The sequence below is a fragment of the Alligator mississippiensis genome, chromosome 5 (assembly GCF_030867095.1).
Source record: "Alligator mississippiensis isolate rAllMis1 chromosome 5, rAllMis1, whole genome shotgun sequence".
Classification (NCBI taxonomy): domain Eukaryota; kingdom Metazoa; phylum Chordata; order Crocodylia; family Alligatoridae; genus Alligator; species Alligator mississippiensis.
The window spans coordinates 83,018,811-83,037,742 of NC_081828.1; the positions used below are offsets into that span (position 1 = coordinate 83,018,811).

The 18,932-nt window shown below is 47.2% G+C and overlaps 1 protein-coding gene across 3 annotated transcripts in view; it reads right to left on the reverse strand.

The window, feature by feature from the left end:
* The window catches only part of TEX10 (testis expressed 10), a 126,115-nt gene that overhangs the window by 73,291 nt on the left and 33,892 nt on the right, over positions 1-18,932 (reverse strand). For all 3 annotated transcript variants that reach the window (XM_014603036.3, XM_006260385.4, XM_059728551.1), the window contains 3 exons: positions 16,624-16,862; positions 15,967-16,102; positions 1,939-2,114 (listed from right to left, as the gene is read on the reverse strand). In XM_014603036.3, coding sequence (XP_014458522.1) covers positions 1,939-2,114; positions 15,967-16,102; positions 16,624-16,862 — 551 coding nt within the window. The remainder of the gene's footprint in view (positions 1-1,938; positions 2,115-15,966; positions 16,103-16,623; positions 16,863-18,932) is intronic.

Sequence of the window (18,932 nt, forward strand, 5' to 3'; positions counted from 1 at the left end):
CACTTAGTCTGCGTATCTACCCTTCACCAAAAGATATCAGTAATTTTTATTCTTTGGACCAGCAGTTCCCAAACTATGATAAACTGAGTACCACCAATTTGAAATGATACAGCCTTAAGTACCACCAGCCATTTTTTCATATACGTAGGTAACAAACTAGGTATTAAAACATTTAGTAATCATAAAACATTGTTTTATCAGTTACAGTAGCCATATAAAACAATTGTAAATTGGAAAAAAGAGTGTAAACCAGGGGTTGGCACCATTTTTGGCCAGAGTGCCAAAAAAACCACAATGTAAATCAAGTACTGAAAAAAACCCTGCAAGGTGCCAGAGTGCGGGCACACCAGAAAAACAAAACTGGGGCAAAGGGTACATGGCAGGACACACTGCATATTAATATAGTTAATAATAATAATAATAATAAAAAATGTTGCCCTTTTTTTCTTTGTTACAGTAAATACCAGGTTCTCTAAACATTCTAAACCTGGTGACAATAAATAAAACTTCATATACTACCATTATTCTTGTGTATTCTTTTTTGTTAAGTATGTTGTGATGACGGGGAAGACAGAGAGGGAGGGAGGCGCAGGGAAAGCAGACGTGGGAGAGGTGCTACAGGCAGGCTGGCCCAGCAGGGCCCTCTGGAAGACGGCAGCCGGAGGACGGCGGGGGCTGCCCTAGGACTCCGCAGGCTCGGGCTGCAGTGGGGGTGCTCAGTGGCACGGGGGGTGAGGCCCAGCCCAGGCAGCTCTGTAGGGGTGAGGTGCAGCTGTCCTGCCCATGGGAGAAGGCCGCCTGGCCAGAGCAGGACGTGAAGCCTGAGGCTCAGGGAAGCTCCCTGCTTGGCCTGTGTGTGCCGGGAGCAGCAGAAACTCCCTGGGCAGGACGCCATGTGCCTGCCACTGGGCAGGCCAAGGCACTCTGCCAGTATGCGGTACACACATGCAGCAGCAGCAGGAGAGGGGCTGTGCATGCAACAGGGCAGGCATGGGCCCCCTCCACGCCTCCCTAAGGGTGAGTACAGCGGCAGGAATGCCCCCACGCCACACTACCTCTGGAGGTTCCCATGTCCCATGCAGATCTGGAGGCAGCACCATGTGGTGCTGAGCCCAGCGCACAGCCCGCCTCCCCCTGCACACAGATACAGGGGCACGTGCACTCCATGCCTGCCCTGGGGTGTGCACAGCAGGGGGAGCCCCTCCCCCCCCGCATGCCTGAAAAGGCCTAAACTGCCTTTGTGCCAGTCCTGCTGTGGGGACAGGGCAAGCCAGCCTGAAGGGAGAAAGGCCCTGGGTAGCAGTGGGCTGCTGCTGCACTCTGTACCCCTGGAGCTGCACAGCGTGCCATGCACCTGCTGCCACCAGGCGGGCAGAGGACGCAGTGCAGCCAGTGCATGGGAAGCACACAGTGTCGCACACGGCTCCCGAGCTAGTGGCAGCATGGTACAGAGCCCATCATGCAGCAGCAACCTACCTTTGCCCCACACAGATCCAGGGGGCATGTGCCCTCCCATGCCTGCCCCAGGATGCATGCAATGGCAGGAAGTCCCCCACAACCCTGGGACAGCCACCTGGGCTCTGACCGTCACGCCACCCATCCCAGGGGCCCATTCACCCCCAGCCTGTCTCTGTCCCCCTACCTCCTTCACCATGGAGGCCTTAATCGGCCCCTCCCCCCTACTTCTCCCTAACACACTTACCTACTAGGTAATGTGTTCTTGGCCATGTGCAGCAGGCTGTGTGCAACAGGCTGCTGCTGGGCTCTGGGTGTGTGCAGCCCCTCCCCAAAGCCTTCCACATACCACTTCCAGGTTGTCTGCATACCACTGGTGGTACGTGTACCAGTTTGGAAACCACTGCTCTGGACCATAACTGTCACTTTTAAGTAACAGAGAAAAGTCCGTTAAGTTGTAGTATAAACGTACAAAAGTCTTACCATAAATTCGAGAAGCAATGGCTTGTAAACTCTGAAGCAACTCTTTCTTTGAACGAGATGCAGCAGAATGAATGGTATCAATCAGCTGGTTTGAAAGCTCAGGGTTTCTTGAGCCTAGCAGAACGAGCTGGAGAGGAAGGCCAGCCAGCCAACGAGATAAAATTTTACTTCGATTTCTAAAGGAAGGGAAAGAAAAGGAAAGTTGGAAAATGCCTTCATTTTAGATATAAATGTTCTTAAACACAATTTATCCTTATATTAAATATATTGAATTATAATACTCTAAAACTGAGTATCAATTTATACGGTTTTAGTCACATTAGAGATTTTTGAATATAGATGATCACTAAACTGCTGTGTCTTTCTTGGCTTCCACAGTTTCTGCAGCAAGCAGCTTGACAACTTTTTCAGAAATAAATTGTACCAACTGACTGCATGGTGGCAAGGAAGTATCTATTGCAAGGATGGGCAATTATTTGGGCTGGAGAGCCACTTAAAAGTGTTTTGGTGAGCTGTTGTGGGCTGGGGGGGTGCTGATGACCTGACCCAGTGCAGTAGGGAAAGGGGGGGTCACATTGATCCTATTTGACCCCAGCACCCATCCACCCCACACCACTGCCTGGGGCACTAGGCAGACCAGGCAGGTGGGGTCTCCATAAAGACTGGCTCAGAACCCCTGTGGGCAGGGTGCGCTCAGCTAGGCAACTGGGATGAGGGCATGAGTGGGCAGGGAGCAGTGTCTGGGAGTGGAACAGGCAGGCAGGGCCAAAGCTAGGCTGGGCTCATGGGGCAGTGAAAGGGCAGAGCCAGGGTCTGTGGCAGAGCTGTGATCCATTCCCTGCAAATCCCTGCAGTGCGTGCCAGTTCTGTGTGCAGGGACATGTAGGGAGCAGATTGTGGCTCTGGCCTGAGCTGTGGTCCCATGCTGTCACTGCCCCACGATCCCAACCCTGGCCCCAGTCCACACCCGTCCTGCTCCTGGACTCCATTCCACAGCCTCATCTCATCCATCTGGCTGAGTGCACCCTGCCTGCAGGGGTCCTGGGCCAGTCTCCATGAAGACTCCACCTGCTCACTCCAGCTGGTGCCCCTGGCAGTAGGCGTGGGACAAATGGGCCGGGTTACCTGGGCAACGGGGCTCGGTCCATTGGCAGAGACACAGGCAGCAGCAGCAGGTTAGAGTAAGCTGCTGTGAAGTGAAGTCTGGCCACTGCGCTACCCTGCCATGCACCCTGGGGGCAACAGAACTGGCCACATGTACCAAGAGCCAGGCCACCACCTATATATCTGGGCCAGGCAGGCCTGAAGGACCTGGTGCAGGCCCGACAAAATCCCTTGGTGGCCTGGATCCGGCTCACAGACCATATTTTGCCCAGCCCTGAACTATTTAGTATCCTTTCACAGCCTTTAACATATCAGAGATCAGACATTCACTATTCATAGTTTCACAGACGTTAGGGGCTGGAAGGGACCTTACAGATCATTGGGCCCCACCCTTAGATAGGACTCTCTAACCCCACTGTGACTCTCGTCAAATTTAGTCCCACCTTGTAACCTGATTTGGGCTCCAGGGGTGGCTGGAACAGCCCTTAACGGCCATCCAATCCTTACCCTGCTCTAGCTCCAACTTGTCTGCCCATTCTCACTCTCTCACCACACCTTGATATAATTGTTTAATTGGAAGGGAGGCTGCTTAATGGGTACTAGAGCAAGCCCCAGTTCCTCTAGATGCTAGCTAGTTCTCCCAGGGCTCATGTTAGCCTTAAAGCAGGGATAGGCAATTATTCTGGGCAGAGGGCCGCTTACTGAGTTGGCAAGCCATTGAGGGCCGCATGACAGGCAGCTCAGGGCAGATTAATATTAATTTTCTAAATATTTTAGGGGCCCTGCAGGCCAGATAGAATGGCCTGGCGGGCTGCATCTGGCCCCTGGGCCACATTTTGCCCAACACTGCCTTAACGGCAAATCACAGCCTCCAACCGCAGCTACAGCCATATCCAGGCCTTGCAGGTGTTACCAATTAATGACTTCATTGGGCACTTGGTTCCAATCCAATAGCAGGCCATCTCAGGCCTCAATACCAGGGGTGGGCAATTATTTCGGCCTAAGGCCCACATAGGGAGTTTTGGCAAGTTGTTGGGGGGGGGGCAGATACAGGAGGAAGGGTGTGACCTGGCCCATGACAGTGCATTAAAACTCTCTATGAGGCTTTGGGTTGGTGGGAAGCAGTGTTCAGGAGTGGATCACACCTGTCCCACTCCCTGCACACCCTGCCCTGGGGGGAGAAAAAGGGGCTGGCATGGGTTGTATAGGGGTGTGTGTATTAGTATGGGGGGGCTGCCTGGGAGCCATCCACAGATGAGAGGAGGGAGGGGGAGGCAGGGAGTGTATGGGAGTGTGGAAGGGGCATGGGGGGGGGGGGGGGGGCTGCATACAACACTGCTTGCTCAGTCAGCGGCTGTCCTGCAGCGTTCCATGTGGGGACAAGTCCCACCCAGGGCAGCCAGTGCTGTGCTTCCACCCACACCTGTTGGGCCTGGCCCTAGCCCCAGCCTCAGCCCAGGTACCCTGGGCAACTTGCAGCTTCTGGAGGAGCTGTTCCCAGAAGGGCTGCAGCTGGCCGGGCTCACATTGTCACCAGGAAGCAAGGGGAACAGAGCAGTACCCAGCCGGCTGCAGCTGCACCAGAAGCTGCATGCTAGCTGGAACCAGCAGGGTTATTATGCTTCCCTCACCTCCAGCTGTTCTTGCCAGCTCTAGCTCCCAGCCACCTTTCATCCACTCTGCCCGCCAGACATTATGAGAAGCCCCTGCAGGCAGGCGGAGATGAGAGAATACAGCCAGGAGCTGGAGCCAGAGAGCTCCATGTGCTGGGCAGGAGCATCCAGCTGAAGCTTCCCTCCAGCCTCCCTGCCTGAAGCAGCACAGTGTAGGAGCTGCAGCTGGAGGCAAGGGGGAGCAGAACAGCCCTGCCAGCCCACAGTGTCCAGTGGGCTGTTCCCTGTGTGTCTGAAGCCATCCAGGTGCTGTAGTGCTCCCCTTGTCTCCAGCAGCCTGCTCTCCTCCCACTCCTGCCCCCTGCTGTGCCATTCTGGGGGGGGGCAGGGAGGGAGAGTTTCAGCCTGGCTGCTGCCGCTAAAGGTGAGGGAAACAGAGGGACATCTGGCCAGCAGCTGCACTGGGAATAACCCCACCAGAAGCTGCATGGACTGTCCCACTGGGAGCAGGTGGGGCTCAGCTCCATGTTGAGCAATGCAGGGGCAGCCATGTGCTGGATCCAGACAGTTGGTGGGCCAGACCCGGCCCGCAAGCCATATTTTGCTAATCCCTGTTCTATACCTTTGTTAGTCTCAGCCTTCCCAGCCTTGGTCCCTTTTCTCTCACTGGTTCCCTTAGCCGATGCCCACTGTACCTGACCTGTCTTCTAGGTTCTAGCCCTTGACTGCCTAATCTGGCCTTGTCTTTGCTCTGTCCTGGGCAGTATACTTACTGAGCATGCTTAGGCTCCTAGGCCTATCTAGCCCATGGCTACTGCAGCACAGCTAGTTCTGTGGTAAGTGCTTGCATCAGGTAACTCCCTGGATACCTGATCTCTGACAGCTCATTATGAGCAGCTTTCCTCACCTGAGGTTCTCTCTGCTGCTCCTTCACCCTTAAGTAACAGGAGCCTTTGGCTCCCTGTTACACTCCTTTACTAGTTTTCTCAGTTTTTAAATCTCAGACATTTAAAGGACACAGGGGAGGAGGGGGGAAACTGTCCACTCTTTAGAAAAAGGGAGCAGACTTCAGTTTCTTAATGTGTGGTTTTCCTTTAGTTCCTTACCTATTTTACTTGCCTTCTAACTGCTGCTATACTCTACATCAGAAGTTGGTACCTATGGACCATGGACCAGATCCAGCCCACAAAGAGATAAGATCTAATGGGGATTGGAAACATGCAGCAGCAGGGACACTTTCTCCACACTTCACTGTGCATTTATTTCTCTATTGCATATTCTGCACAGTATCCCCTGTGCAACATCCAGAAGGCTGCCACCTCAGTCCTCCCTGCTCTGTGCCAGGGGCTGTTCTCTTGCCTCACTGCTGCAGCCTGTACTTACCCTCACTGCCAAATTAGAAAGTACCCTTCACTACTTCATTGCTGGTAAACTATAAAATACTATATATGTGCACCACTATTATCCTTGAGGGGGCAGCTTTGAGCATAATGGTATCATCTCATCTGAGTTGCATTTAAAGGACTGATGCTTAGAAAAGACATCTTTAAACAAGTAACATATGATATGGAAAACAGCTCAGTGAACATCACAATGTCTCTTAAGAGTAGACTTTCACTTTAATCTCCAAGCTTCAATTTACTAGATGCAGCTATTAACTTATCCATTAAATCAGTGTATTTCTTTCCTAACTCATGTCTTAGGGGCAGTTTTGTTTTGTTTTTAATTTTTTCCCTTTGGTTGATCAATATGCTTTTGCCCTCAAATAATATAATACATACTATAACCATAGGAAAAAGCAATGGTAATGGGCACTCTCCCTATGATGTCATGGGGGGAAAGGAGATGCAGCAGCTAGACCCTAGCACCTGCCCATCACTGACTTGAACTGGTTCATTCTAAAAGAATTGTTGACCACTAATACAATTCATCAACTAAGACCACAATAAGATGTTCAATTCATTGAAACACTCATTCTTGAATTTCAGTCCTAGACATGAGATTTAAAAGTCATGTAAGTTGTTTAAGAAACTCTTCTCTAGTATCTGAAGATCCATAAACTACAAAATTCATATGCAAGGATTGTATCTAGATATTTAATTGGAGCCCCACTTGAGTAAGTAACACTGTCAAAATGAGCATACAACCAAAATGCCAGATCTAGTGAGCAGTCCTTTGGAAAAAAAAAAAAAAAGGCATAATAAGCACTCCAGATTGTACTTCCAGGTACTTTTAAAACCTGCATATGCTGGAAGCATGCCATGGAAGCCACCTCTGTTCCTGTGGAATGTGACCAAAGGCCAGCTGGGGGGGAAAAAAAATTGTCTTATAGCGGGGTAGGCAAACCCCAAACACGTGCCAGAGAGCAGCATGTGAAGGCACTTTGCTTGCCACTCATACGTTGGGGAAAGGGGCCCAGGCTGTGCTGCCACAAGAATTGGGCCTAACATGGTTTCCCCGTCATCCACCCCGGCACGCCAACATCTAACAAGTCAAGGTTGTAGGTGTTTTTGACACTGACCAAAAACGTTGCTAACCCCCGTCTTATAGCTTAATTTATTTCTTGATTGTCCCATGTGAATATTGTCTTCTCATTTAATTCAGAACTACTGCTTTATGAACAATACAGGCCTAATAACTAAGACGTAAAAGCATGTTTGTTTATTACTAGCCCAGATTAAACAAATATCTTATTGGAAATAGAAAAAAAATGACTTGATTTGTCTAGAAACTAAATTAGGGCTGAATTTCAAGACAGCAGGCCTTTTAAGGATCATCTAATACCCAAGGCTAACACTGTCAATTACAGATTGAAAACATAGATTGTAAAATGGTCATTCTCTTGGATCTGTGGTAACCAGGAGAGAACAACAGGTCCACTGTTGTGAATCTTAAGATCTGAAAGTTACCGCTGTTTCATCCATTCTTGTTTTATGTTATTTTTCTTTTGAATCTTGGAATAAGATGAAATGGTGGGTGTCATAAAAAAAATCTGATCTGCCTTGTTGTCTGCTCTTGTTCTCAAATAAAACAGTCATTTCAAATTGTGAACATTCCTGATTTTCAGGAAGAATCTCTCTCATCTACTACTGAAGTCTCCTGTTTCTGCCTGACAGGTTCACTGTGTTTGTTTAAAAGATGTATGGTTATGGGATATATAGGGTGTTGAATACACAAGTTGAACAATGCCACCACTTTGTACAGCTGACTAGAGTTGGTTTCTCCTCATTCACTCAAAGAACGTTGCAACTGTTGCCTGATGCTGTGGATGACTTCGCCTTGCAGAAGAGGGGAAAAAAAGGACTATGGCCAAATTGTCTATTTTCATTTTTGTATGCTGACTGGCAGATTCTTTTCCCAGGTTTTCCAATAATGATGGATGGTTAAGATTCCTGATGTAAACTGCCCATCCCAAATCTGGAGTTTTCTATACTGGGTGTGACTGACTAAGATAGTGAAATGAACATTATTCCCTTCAATACACTCTATCACTGACTCTACCACCAAAGGGATAAAAATACCTTTATAGAAGTTGTCAGCTTGGACAACTGGACAGCTGTCCAAGTTTGGCAGGTAGTTCTTTGCTAGACAATGGTGAAGTATTCTTAACTTGAGACAAGCATGCAGGATTATTTAAGTGAATGAAGGCATGAGTTCTATCAGTTTGCAGATCTGTCTGACAAGGCTTCCATGAAATTTCTTTACTGCTGTAAGGATTTTCATAATTTTTTTTCAAGAGAAGGCTGGCTCAGCCTAAGAATCCAGCATGGCACAGATAAATTAGTTTGATAGCACAAGAGGCTATAAGCAATTTTTTCCAGTGTGAGTCTGTTTTTTGATTAGGGAACATATCCAGACAACACCTATGGAGCAGTCCTCATGCGAGGATGCTCTGATGAGCAAATTATCTAACTGGGGGGAGAAAATGGACCCTGCCATCTTCAGTGGGCTGCTGCTGCAGACAGGCATGTTAAAAAAAAAAAAAAAAACTTAATGTGCATTCAAGAGTTCAAAAAGGAGAACTGTGTACTGGAAGTGGTCCACTTGTATGAAGAAACATGCATATTTGTTATATGAATGTCTAAACGAGATATGAAAATATATATGCCCTAAATCAGGGGTGCTCAATCCCCAGCCTACAGGCCACTGCCTTATCCTGCCTATGGACTGTGGCCTTGCATGCTTGATTCAGCACACAAGGTTGCATGAGGCCCAATTCCTGGCATGCAGCATCAGGCAGAGAGGTTGTGGGGTCTCAGGGCCCCAATCCCTGTGCATGGAGCCCGGCAGAGATGGCACAGACCCGAGCCCAAACCCTGCACAGGGGGCTGGGAAAGGGTGCCATGGGTTCCTGCAGCCCCAATCCAAGCAAGCAGAACTGGGCAGCGGCAGCACAGGTTCTCAGGGCTCCATTCCCAGCATGCAGAGGCAGCACAGTCTAGATCCAGGAATGTGGGCCTAATCCTGAAGCACAGAGTCAAATCCAGGCCATGAACCAGCCCACACCACTTATTTGGCCTGCGGGGCCAAAAGGTTGAACACTACACTGCCTTAAATCATAGAAATGCCGGCCATCCTAGAAGGAACCTCCAGGTCATTAAGTCCGCTCCCCAGCTGTCATAAACAAACATGCTTTTTAAGCTTCCTCTTAAAGCTTTTTAGGTTTTTTGACTCCACTAATCCTACTGGAACCTCATTCCTTCAATGGTTAGAATGTTATCCCTAATTTCCAGCATATATTTATTACTAGTAATTTTATATCAATTTGTCCTTGTAAAAGCACTGTTCTTTAGTTTAAGTAGCTCTCCCCTTCTGCTGTTTACCTTAATAATGTATTTAGAGACAGCAGTCATATTGCCCCTCAAACTTCATTTTGTTCTTTTTAATTTCCCTTCTGCATCTTCTATTTTCTGAATTAATACTTTTTGAACATGGGTGACCAGAACTATATGCAGTATTCCCAAGGAGGTCTTATTCAGGATTTATATGCTGGCATTAATACTTCCCTGTTTCAGCTGGAATACCTTAGCTCAGGGGTGGGCAAAATGCAGCCCGAGGGCCAGATACAGCCCGCCAGTCCATTCTCTCTGGCCCACAGGGTCCCTAAAAAATTTAGAAAATGAATATTTATCTGCCCCTGGCTGCTTGTCATGCAGCCCTCGATGGCTTACCAAACTCAGTAAGTGGCCCTCCACCCAAAATAATTGCCTGCCCCTGCCTTAGCCAATATATCCTAGGATTATATTTGCCCTGTCCCCAGCTATGTCCCACTGCCATCCTGTGTTCAGCTGATAAGGGGATGGACAACCTGTGGCATGCATGCCACAAGTACCATGGCAGCCTGTCAACTGGGGAGGGGAAAACACATCACTGTTACAAATAAGCCAGTGAACAGAAAGCAGAGGAGGAAGCAAAAAAACAGAGCAGCATATCCAGTAGAGGAAAGGAGTAAGAGTGGCATTCAAGGAACGTGCTCAGTTAACATGTGGTACTCCTGCCAAAAAGGTTGGGCCCACTGATGCAATACATCCAAGATCTTTCTACTCTTATGTTGATTCCAATTCACAAGCACCCAGTTTAAATCAGAAGTTCACATTATTAGTCCTTAAGTCCATCCCTGCCTAAGTGCTTTATGCTATTAACTTCATCCCATCTCCATTCCTCAAGATCTTCATCAGTTCAGATAACCCTCTCCTCAGTTCTTTCCAGATACTATATTCTGATCCTGCCCTATACTGAGGAATACTATTTTTTGTGCCAAGTTCCTTAATGACAGTAATTTAATCAGAGCAGCTGCTGAAGAACTAGTTACCTCCTTCTAGCCTGAGTTTCCTTTTCCACCCAAGTCACTACGGTCCCTCCTTTAGTCAGTTGTTTACCTACAGTTTTTGTATCAGGTCCCATTTTTTTCCAGTTTAACTGATATTCTCCTTGTGGCACCTTAACCAAATGTTTTAGTACAGGGGTGTCCAACCTTTTTGGATGTGGGGCCGGGTCATGAACTTTATCACCCAGTGGGCTGGCGAGCCATATTCAAAGACCTCACAGGAAGCGGTATCACATCACACGCCACCCCCACCCCCCCAAACGGAAGTACAGTGTTTACTTTCGTTTCCCATCACAGCACCTCAGAAAACAGCTTGGAGGGCCGCATGTTGGACAAGCCTGGTTTAGTAAAATCCAAACTGATTAGATCTACTGCATTTCCCTTCCTTCAAAAAATCACCAAGCAAGTCTGTCACAATCTATCTTTGGTAAAAACATCCTGCATTTATCACATTTCCTATTAACCTTTGTATCTTTATAAAACAAATAAATTGCCATGCTACTGAAATCAGATTAAAGGGCCTGCCATTGCCCAAATTTCTTCCCCCCCTATTCTTTAAAACAGGTACTGCTAATAATGCTAGTCAAACAGTACCACATAAACTCAACAAATTTATTGCTACTGGACCTGTAGCCCTTAGTCTGCTCCTAATATCAGTAAAGTAATTTCCATTTTCACAGTCACATTCCTATTAGCAATTCTGTCCTTGCCTCCATGTCCAACATCACTGACCTTTCCAAAAATGGAGGCAACCTCTTAATTCAGTGTTTGGCCATATTCAGATAAATCTTGACCCATCCTCTCTGTATAAATGCCTCACTTGATCTTTCCCTGTTCTCCTAGTTGCATCTAACGAAGAAGGGACAGCAAGACAAGGCTCATCTTCCCAGGGTACTGCTGCTGTAGGAGCATCAGCTCAGTTCCAGTGGCAGCAACCCCATGGCCAGGCTCCAGGTGTCTCATTAGCATCTGACCCTGGTGCCTCATTAGCATCTTTCTATCCCCCCGTACATACATAATAGGCACAGGGCTGTGCCTGCTCTGGCAAAGGCTCCCTGGAGGGGGAAGGGAGGGAGATAAACTATTCAGCTTGTTCCACTCACCCCCCTGCCTCTAAGACATACTGTTTGGTGTAGTGCTGCATTGACTAGCTTCTGTGGCCAGGCCGGGACAGCCCCTGCCCTGGCAAAGACTCCCGGGGGTAGGGGGGGGGGCAGGATTCTGGTGCCCTCTCAGTCAGCACCTGAGGCAGGTGTCCCACTTGCCCTACCACAGGTCACTCAATTTTGGGGATTTTGTGGACAATTAATTTTTTGCAATCCTGCTCCCCCCCATATCTGACAGAATGATTAAAGTCACACAGGGATGTTAGGAATGGAGAACTGGGATTGTGATCCTGGGCTTTGTACTTGCCAGCATATAGCACTTGTGGAACATCTTTGTAGCTGGTCTGCCATTTTATAGCAAAGTAAATTGGCTGAATGTATGCAGGGTATTATTAATCCTATCATAAATTTAACATCTGCCAGGGGACTAAGATTCATCACTTCTTACTGGTTCAGTGACTATTTGGTGAAGAAATCAGTGGCTTTAAAGTCAAAGACTCCAAACCAGCCTTGTGTAGTTAAGACGACGACCACCAATGGTCTCCTACACCGATATATGACATTTGAACTTTCTGATGAATTAAGTTTTTGTAGGTCTAAAATGAGCCAAAAGTAACCATCCTTAATTTGGATGAGAAGCTACCATATTTCACAGTGCATAAGTTGAGTTTTGAAGCCCAATTTTTAAACTCCTAAAATTCAACCTTGACTTATACACCATATCACTGTCCGCTGAGAGCGTCACCAGGCTTGAGCGCCAAGCACCAAGCCCAGCCCCGTCCCCTGCAAGCACCCTCACTGCAGGCCGGGTACCCAGGGTGGATATGTGCTGCAGCGCCACTCACAAGGGATGGGCCAGGCTTGGTGCTTAGATGTTGCGGCCCCATCCCTTGCAAGCAGCGCTGCCTGGGTCATGCCAGCTGAGTGCTGAGCCTGGTGCCACTCACAGGTGATTGGGGCCATACCAGCCAAGTGCTGAGCCTGGCTTTGTCTGCTGTGAGTGGAGCTCAGTCCTGTTCCCTGCGAGTGGCATCGGGCTCGGCGCTCGGTCAGTGCAGTTGGGCTCAGCACTCAGCAGCACTGCTCAGAGGATGAGGCCAGGCTTGGTGCCACTCCCAGGGGATGGGGACAGTGGATGCGGACAAGCTTGATGCTCAGCTAGTGCAGCCCCATTCCCTGCAAGCAGCGCTGCCTGGGCTGCACCAGCCAAGCACCGAGCCCAGCCCTATCTGCTCCAAGCAGTGCTGCCGAGTGCTGAGCCCAGCACCCCTCGCAGGGGATGGGAGCCAGGCTCGGCACTTGGCTCAGCTGGGGGTCACTTAACAGTTACTTTGCATCGGTCTTCCACCAGTCCAAGGGAATCATCCTTCCCGACAAGATGGAGGATCACCAGGAAAAGGGTGAACACATACCAATCACTGACATACATCTTGTGAGGGAACACCTTGAGAAGCTGGATATCCAGGAAGGATGATTCCCTTGGGCTGGTGGAAGACCATTCTATCTGGGCCAGCTGAAGGCAACACTCTGAAAGATAGCCAACATGGCTTTGTTGCAGGTAGGTCTTAACTGATCAATCTTATTTCCTTCTATGACCAGGTGACATCACCTGGACAAAGGAGAAGAGGTAGATATCATCTATTTGGACTTCACGAAAGCCTTTGACATGGTGTCCCATGATACCCTCATGGTAAAACTGGGGCCTCAACAACCTTACAGTCCGACGGCTGGGGAACTGGCTCCATGGACAGACCTAGAGAGTGATAGTTGATGGAACTGAATCAACATGGCACATGGTGACCAGTGGCATCCCTGTTCTCAGACCTGTACTCTTGAATGTATTTAAGCGATCTGGACTCTGGTGTCAGAAGTGGACTAGCTAAGTTTGCTGCCACCACCAAACTATGGGGAAGTATGGTCACCCTAGAAGATAGGCTGGCAATCCAGGCTGGCCGACGGGCTTGCAAGGTGGGCAGATCAAAACCTGATAGCATTCAACATGGAAAAATGCAAGGCGCTCTATTTCAGGAGAAAAAACGCACATCATACTTACAAGCTTGGCAGTGCTACACTTGCTAGCACCATGACTGAACGAGACTTGGGGGTCATGGCTGGCCACAAGATAAACATGAGCCACCAATGCAATACCACAGCCAGCAAAGCAAACAAAACTCTGACTTGCATCTACCAATGCATCTCAAGCAAGACCCAGGAAATCATCCTTCCACTGTACTCAGCTTTGGTGAGGCCACAGCTAGAATACTGTATTCAATTCAGGGTTCCACAATTCAGAAAGGATGTGGAGAAGCTTAAAAGAATCCAGAGGAGAGCCATGCACACGATTAGAGGACAAATGAGCAGGCCTTGCAAGTAGAGGCTGAGAGCTATGGAACTCTTCAGCCTGGAAAAGCGTAGGCTCAGGGTTGACTTGGTGGCAGCCTATAAGTACACAAGGGGCTTGCGCATCAGGAACTGGGAGAACGTCTGTTCACCAGGGCACCCCAAGGGAAGACAAGCTCCAACACAGTCAAATTCCTGGAAGACCGTTTTAGGCTGGACATAAGGAAAAACTTTTTTGAGTCCCCAGGGCCTGGAATAGACTCCTCCCAGAGGTGGTGCATGCACCTACTCTGGACACTTTCAAAAAAACATCTGGATGCCCATCTTGCTGGGATCATTTGATCCCAGCTGACTTCCTACCTCTTGGGCAGGGGGCTGGACCCAATGATCTTGCGAGGTCCCTTCCAGCCCTAATGTCTATGAAATTCCTCTATGACTCTTGTTTCCATTGAAGAGTCAGCCTTCTTAACAGGCTATTGTGAAAGAGTCTCTAAAAAAGGCAAGAAGGAAGAATGGGACAAGTTATGGTGGAACTTGAACTCTGTCTAGGTCACTGTCAATGCTGAGAGCGTACTAGATATTGAAGGAAAGAGACAGAAAGAGAGAAGAGAAATTACGTAAATGGTTGTGGATAGATCAAGCTTGCTCTGATGTTCTCAGGTATCTCTTTAAACACAAGATCCAAGTCCTCTGATAAAAAGATTGGGAAGTTGCTTTCTTGCTTTTGTTCAAGACATAGAGGGTTTATATCTTCTGTAGTTGTGGCTGAGGATATTATTGATGAGATGCCATCTCATTACAAGTTAGGACAGAGCATTGCTGTTGAAGGTATTAAAGGGCAGGAACACCCAATCTTTTTTATGATGGGGGTATATTTCATGAGATTTAGCTGTGGAGTGGATGTCCTGATCGTTCACACAGATCTTCCAAACAGAAATGCTGCATTCTCTAATGGACATCAGCTCTGGCAACCACAAAAAGTCAAATAATGCATGCCAAGCAACTGACTGATATTCAGAAATCAAGGTTTCCACACAAACTTCAAGACCTCAGGAAAGGCTTAAATGATAATGGCTCAATTGTCTCATAGGTGGTACAACTATCTGATCACTGTAATTTATTAAGAAGTCCCAAATCATCACACTCTTCTCTTCTGTGTCAAAGAGGGTAAGTATACTTGTCCTTTTGTTCTTTGGCACAGCTGCAGCAACAACTAGACAGTTAGGAAACAGGTGCCCAAGGAAAATTGAAGCCTTTTTCATACGACAGCTGGTGAAACATTTAGACTTGTTTTAAGACATGGCTTGAACAGTTGTAGATTTTGACTACATACCCCTGGTTAGCTGCAATAAATCTTCCAATTTGGCAAGAATAATTTTACTGTTAGAAAGAAATCCCAAAGTAGTAAATACAGGGTGAGTAATTATCTCTATTGATGCTGACAGCATTTTTGGTAGTTTTGTGTGCTGCTGGAAGGACTAACTGGAGTCTAACGGAGGAGAAAGTGAGATCCCCACATCTGGAACAAATGCCTGGTCATGGAGTTTTGGTCAGTTCAATCTTAACCAAACCTTCCAATTTCACTTTCAATTAGTATATGAGACTAATATGAAAGAAGGGTGTCTCTGAAGGTGGCATGTGGACAGATCCAGGAGTTACCTCTAACAAGAGAGGGTTCACACCCTACTCCCTCCAAGAACAGAAGCCTGTGTGATGACAGGACTTTGTCAGTATCCTCATAATATTTAGACAAAGGTCATTCAGGACATGTAACCCAACACAGCATCTCTCAATCTGTTATTTATTAGATTTCATCTATCCCAACCATGCAGTTAGTCCAATAAGAGACACGACTCACAAAGTATTTGCCTCTCACATTTCTCAGACCATGACAGCTACAATATCACTCTAAAACTACAAAAATCCTTGCCAATTCTATAGTACAGGTTCTAGACCATGAATATAAACATCTGGTAGCCTAAATTTCAGGGCAGAATCTGCAAGTTTAGCATTAAAATGTAAAAATAAAAATGTTTACCTGATTCCTTGAGGGCTCAGCTCTTCTTTTTGATAAACTCTGCTAAAAAACTTCAAAAGTAAGGTGCGAACAGGAAACAAGAGATTCTTTTGTTGGTACAGCATATATACTGCTTTTATCAAAGTCTCTGCTGCCACTATAAAGAAAACACACAATTGAAAATGTGGGTCTTGCTATGTTTTTCCTTACCAGATTAAAGAGGCTTTATTGTTATTTTCCAGTATCAAACTTTCAATCTTCTGTTTGACAAACTAAACAGACTGAGCTCCTACAGTCTTTCACCATAGGACATTTTTGTTGTAGACTTCCAACCATATTTGTGTTTCTTCTCTGTACCTTCACAAATTGCCTCTCTCAAAGATTTAAAAATATTTACAAAATTAAGCAACTGTCAATCTCTCAGAAAGGATATAAACAGTGAAATACAACTATCCTACAAAACAATTTAGAATTTGAAGTAAAAAATGCCTTCACTACCCAAAACTGCTAGAGTTCTTCAGGCAGGGTGAATTTTGGGAATGTATACAAAATGATAGTTGCTTAAAGTGGGTCTCTGTTTAAATCACTTACTGTAAGCTGCCCTGAGCCTTTGTTGGGAAAGGCTACATATAAACTGCATGAATAAAGACAAATATCTGCTAACTGCCTGCATCTTACCTTTATTTCGCTGTATCTGCATTAGTCTCCATGTCACTCCAAGCAATCTGTTCAGCTGCTTGGAATTCAATTTGCTGCCATCCTGAAGAGTATCTGTCACAAAATTTCTTATCATATCTAGCCAGTCGGAATCCAACTGAAGTGTTGAAGTACTTGATAGTGAAACCATTATGTCACACAGGGTTAAATTCAGTAAAAGATGGTCTATGCTGTTTGAAGAGGTCATACAGTACCTGTTGCTAAATAAAATAAAAATATTTATGAAAAAATGTTATAGCTTTTAAATGCATTAATATAAAGGAGGAGTTTGAAAGAAGGGAACTTAAAACATGGGTCATATAGCAATAATCAGGTACACAGTGACTTAGCATTTTTAAAAATGCTAAGTATCCCTCAGCCGCTGCTATAATTGTAACCCTGTGGGGTCAGGCCAACTCTCAGGATCTCAATATTGTGCTGTTAGACAGAAGGGTGTGACACAATTGCACATATACAAACACACAAATCAGTTGGATGCACACACACACTACCAACTCAGGCACCTACACATTCAAACTAGCCTAGGCACATGCATACCTATCACGAATTCAAGCACATATACTACACACCCCAAAAGTTACACAAAAATCAACTGTCCATACCCACACACTCAGTACACATACACAGATAACTAATTCATATATCATACACACAATGACATATATGTATATTTCTCCTTCTCCTGCTTCTGGCTCACTGCCACCTCCAACACCTGTCGTGAGTGAGCGAGTGAGTTCACACACATACAACCCACCTACACATAGGTATGTTCCTAACTTGGATGGCACGGTATGTATGTGTGTGCTTGGGGTACCTGGGATACTTGGGGGAAGGTTAAGATGAGAGAAAGAGAGAGTTAAAGTGTAGGGAGTCTTCACTACCCCTTTTATGGGGCAGACTACCTCTGATCTCCTATGGGGAGGGCCTGTCCAGGTAAAATCAGTCCTGTTCCCAAGGCTCCCAGGTGTTCTTACTGAGCATGTGCAGCCTTGGCACAATGGTGGGCTGCCTCATCTTGTGTCTTGAATGCTGAGGGTGGTTCCAAGGGCTGGGTCATTGGTCCAGGTATTGGTGTTGATGGTTCAGTCATTCAGAGGGAGCTATTTTTAGACCTACTGCCATTGTCTCTCAAGCACCCTCATTCATCCCCATTCATTCAGGAACCAAGTTACATAGGAGGGGTAGGTGTGAGTCATGGGTTACACAACCAGGCCTGGGGACAGGATGGGGACTTGACAAACCAAATGGAAACTTGACATAGTTTCATAGTTGGTAGGGTCAGAAGGGACCTAAGCAGATCTTCAAGTCGGACCCCCTGCCATGGCAGGAAAGAGTACTGGGGTCAAATGACCCCAGCTAGGTGATTGTCTAGCCTCCTTTTGAAGACCCCCAGGATAGGAGCGAGCACCACTTCCCTTGGAAGTTGATTCCAGCTCCTAGCCACCCTGACTGTGAAGTAGTGCATCCTGATGTCTAGCCTGAATCTACTCTCAGTCAACTTATGGCCGATATTCCTCGTTGTCCTGGTAGTGCTCGGGGGAACAGGGACTCTCCCACTGACTGCTGGTCCCCCTTGGCCAGTTTATAGACAGCCACCAGATCCCCTCTCAGCCTTTTCCTGTGGAGGCTGAACAGGTTCAGGTCCCTTAGCCTCTCCTCGTAGAGCCTACCCTGCTGCCCCCTGATCATGCGAGTGGCCCTCCTCTGGACCCTCTCAACGCTATCCACATCCCTCCTGAGGTACGGCGCCCAAAACTAGATGCAGTACTCCAACTGTGGCCTGACCAATGTCACATAGAGGGGGAAGATTACCTCCTTGGACCTGCTCGTGATGTATCTATGGATGCATGACAAGGTGCAGTTAGCCTTCCTGACCACATCCCCACATTGGCAGCCCATATTCATCTTGGAATCAATAATGACTCCAAGACCCTTTTCTGCCTCTGTGCTGACAAGAAGGGAGTTCCACAGCCTGTAGGTATGCTGCTGGTTCTTCCTCCCCAGGTGCAGTACCTTGCACTTCTCAGTATTGAAACCCATCCTATTCTCATCCGCCCACCTCTGTAATCTGTTGAGATCTAGTTGTAGCCTGTCCCTCTCTTCTAGCGTGCCCACTTCTCCCCACATCTTAGTGTCATCTGCAAATTTGAACAAGGTGCTTTTCACCCCCTCATCCAAGTTGCTGATGAAGATGTTGAACAGTGCAAGCTCGAGGACTGAGCCCTGGGGAAGCCCACCGCCCACATCTGTCCAGGTCAAAAATGACCCAT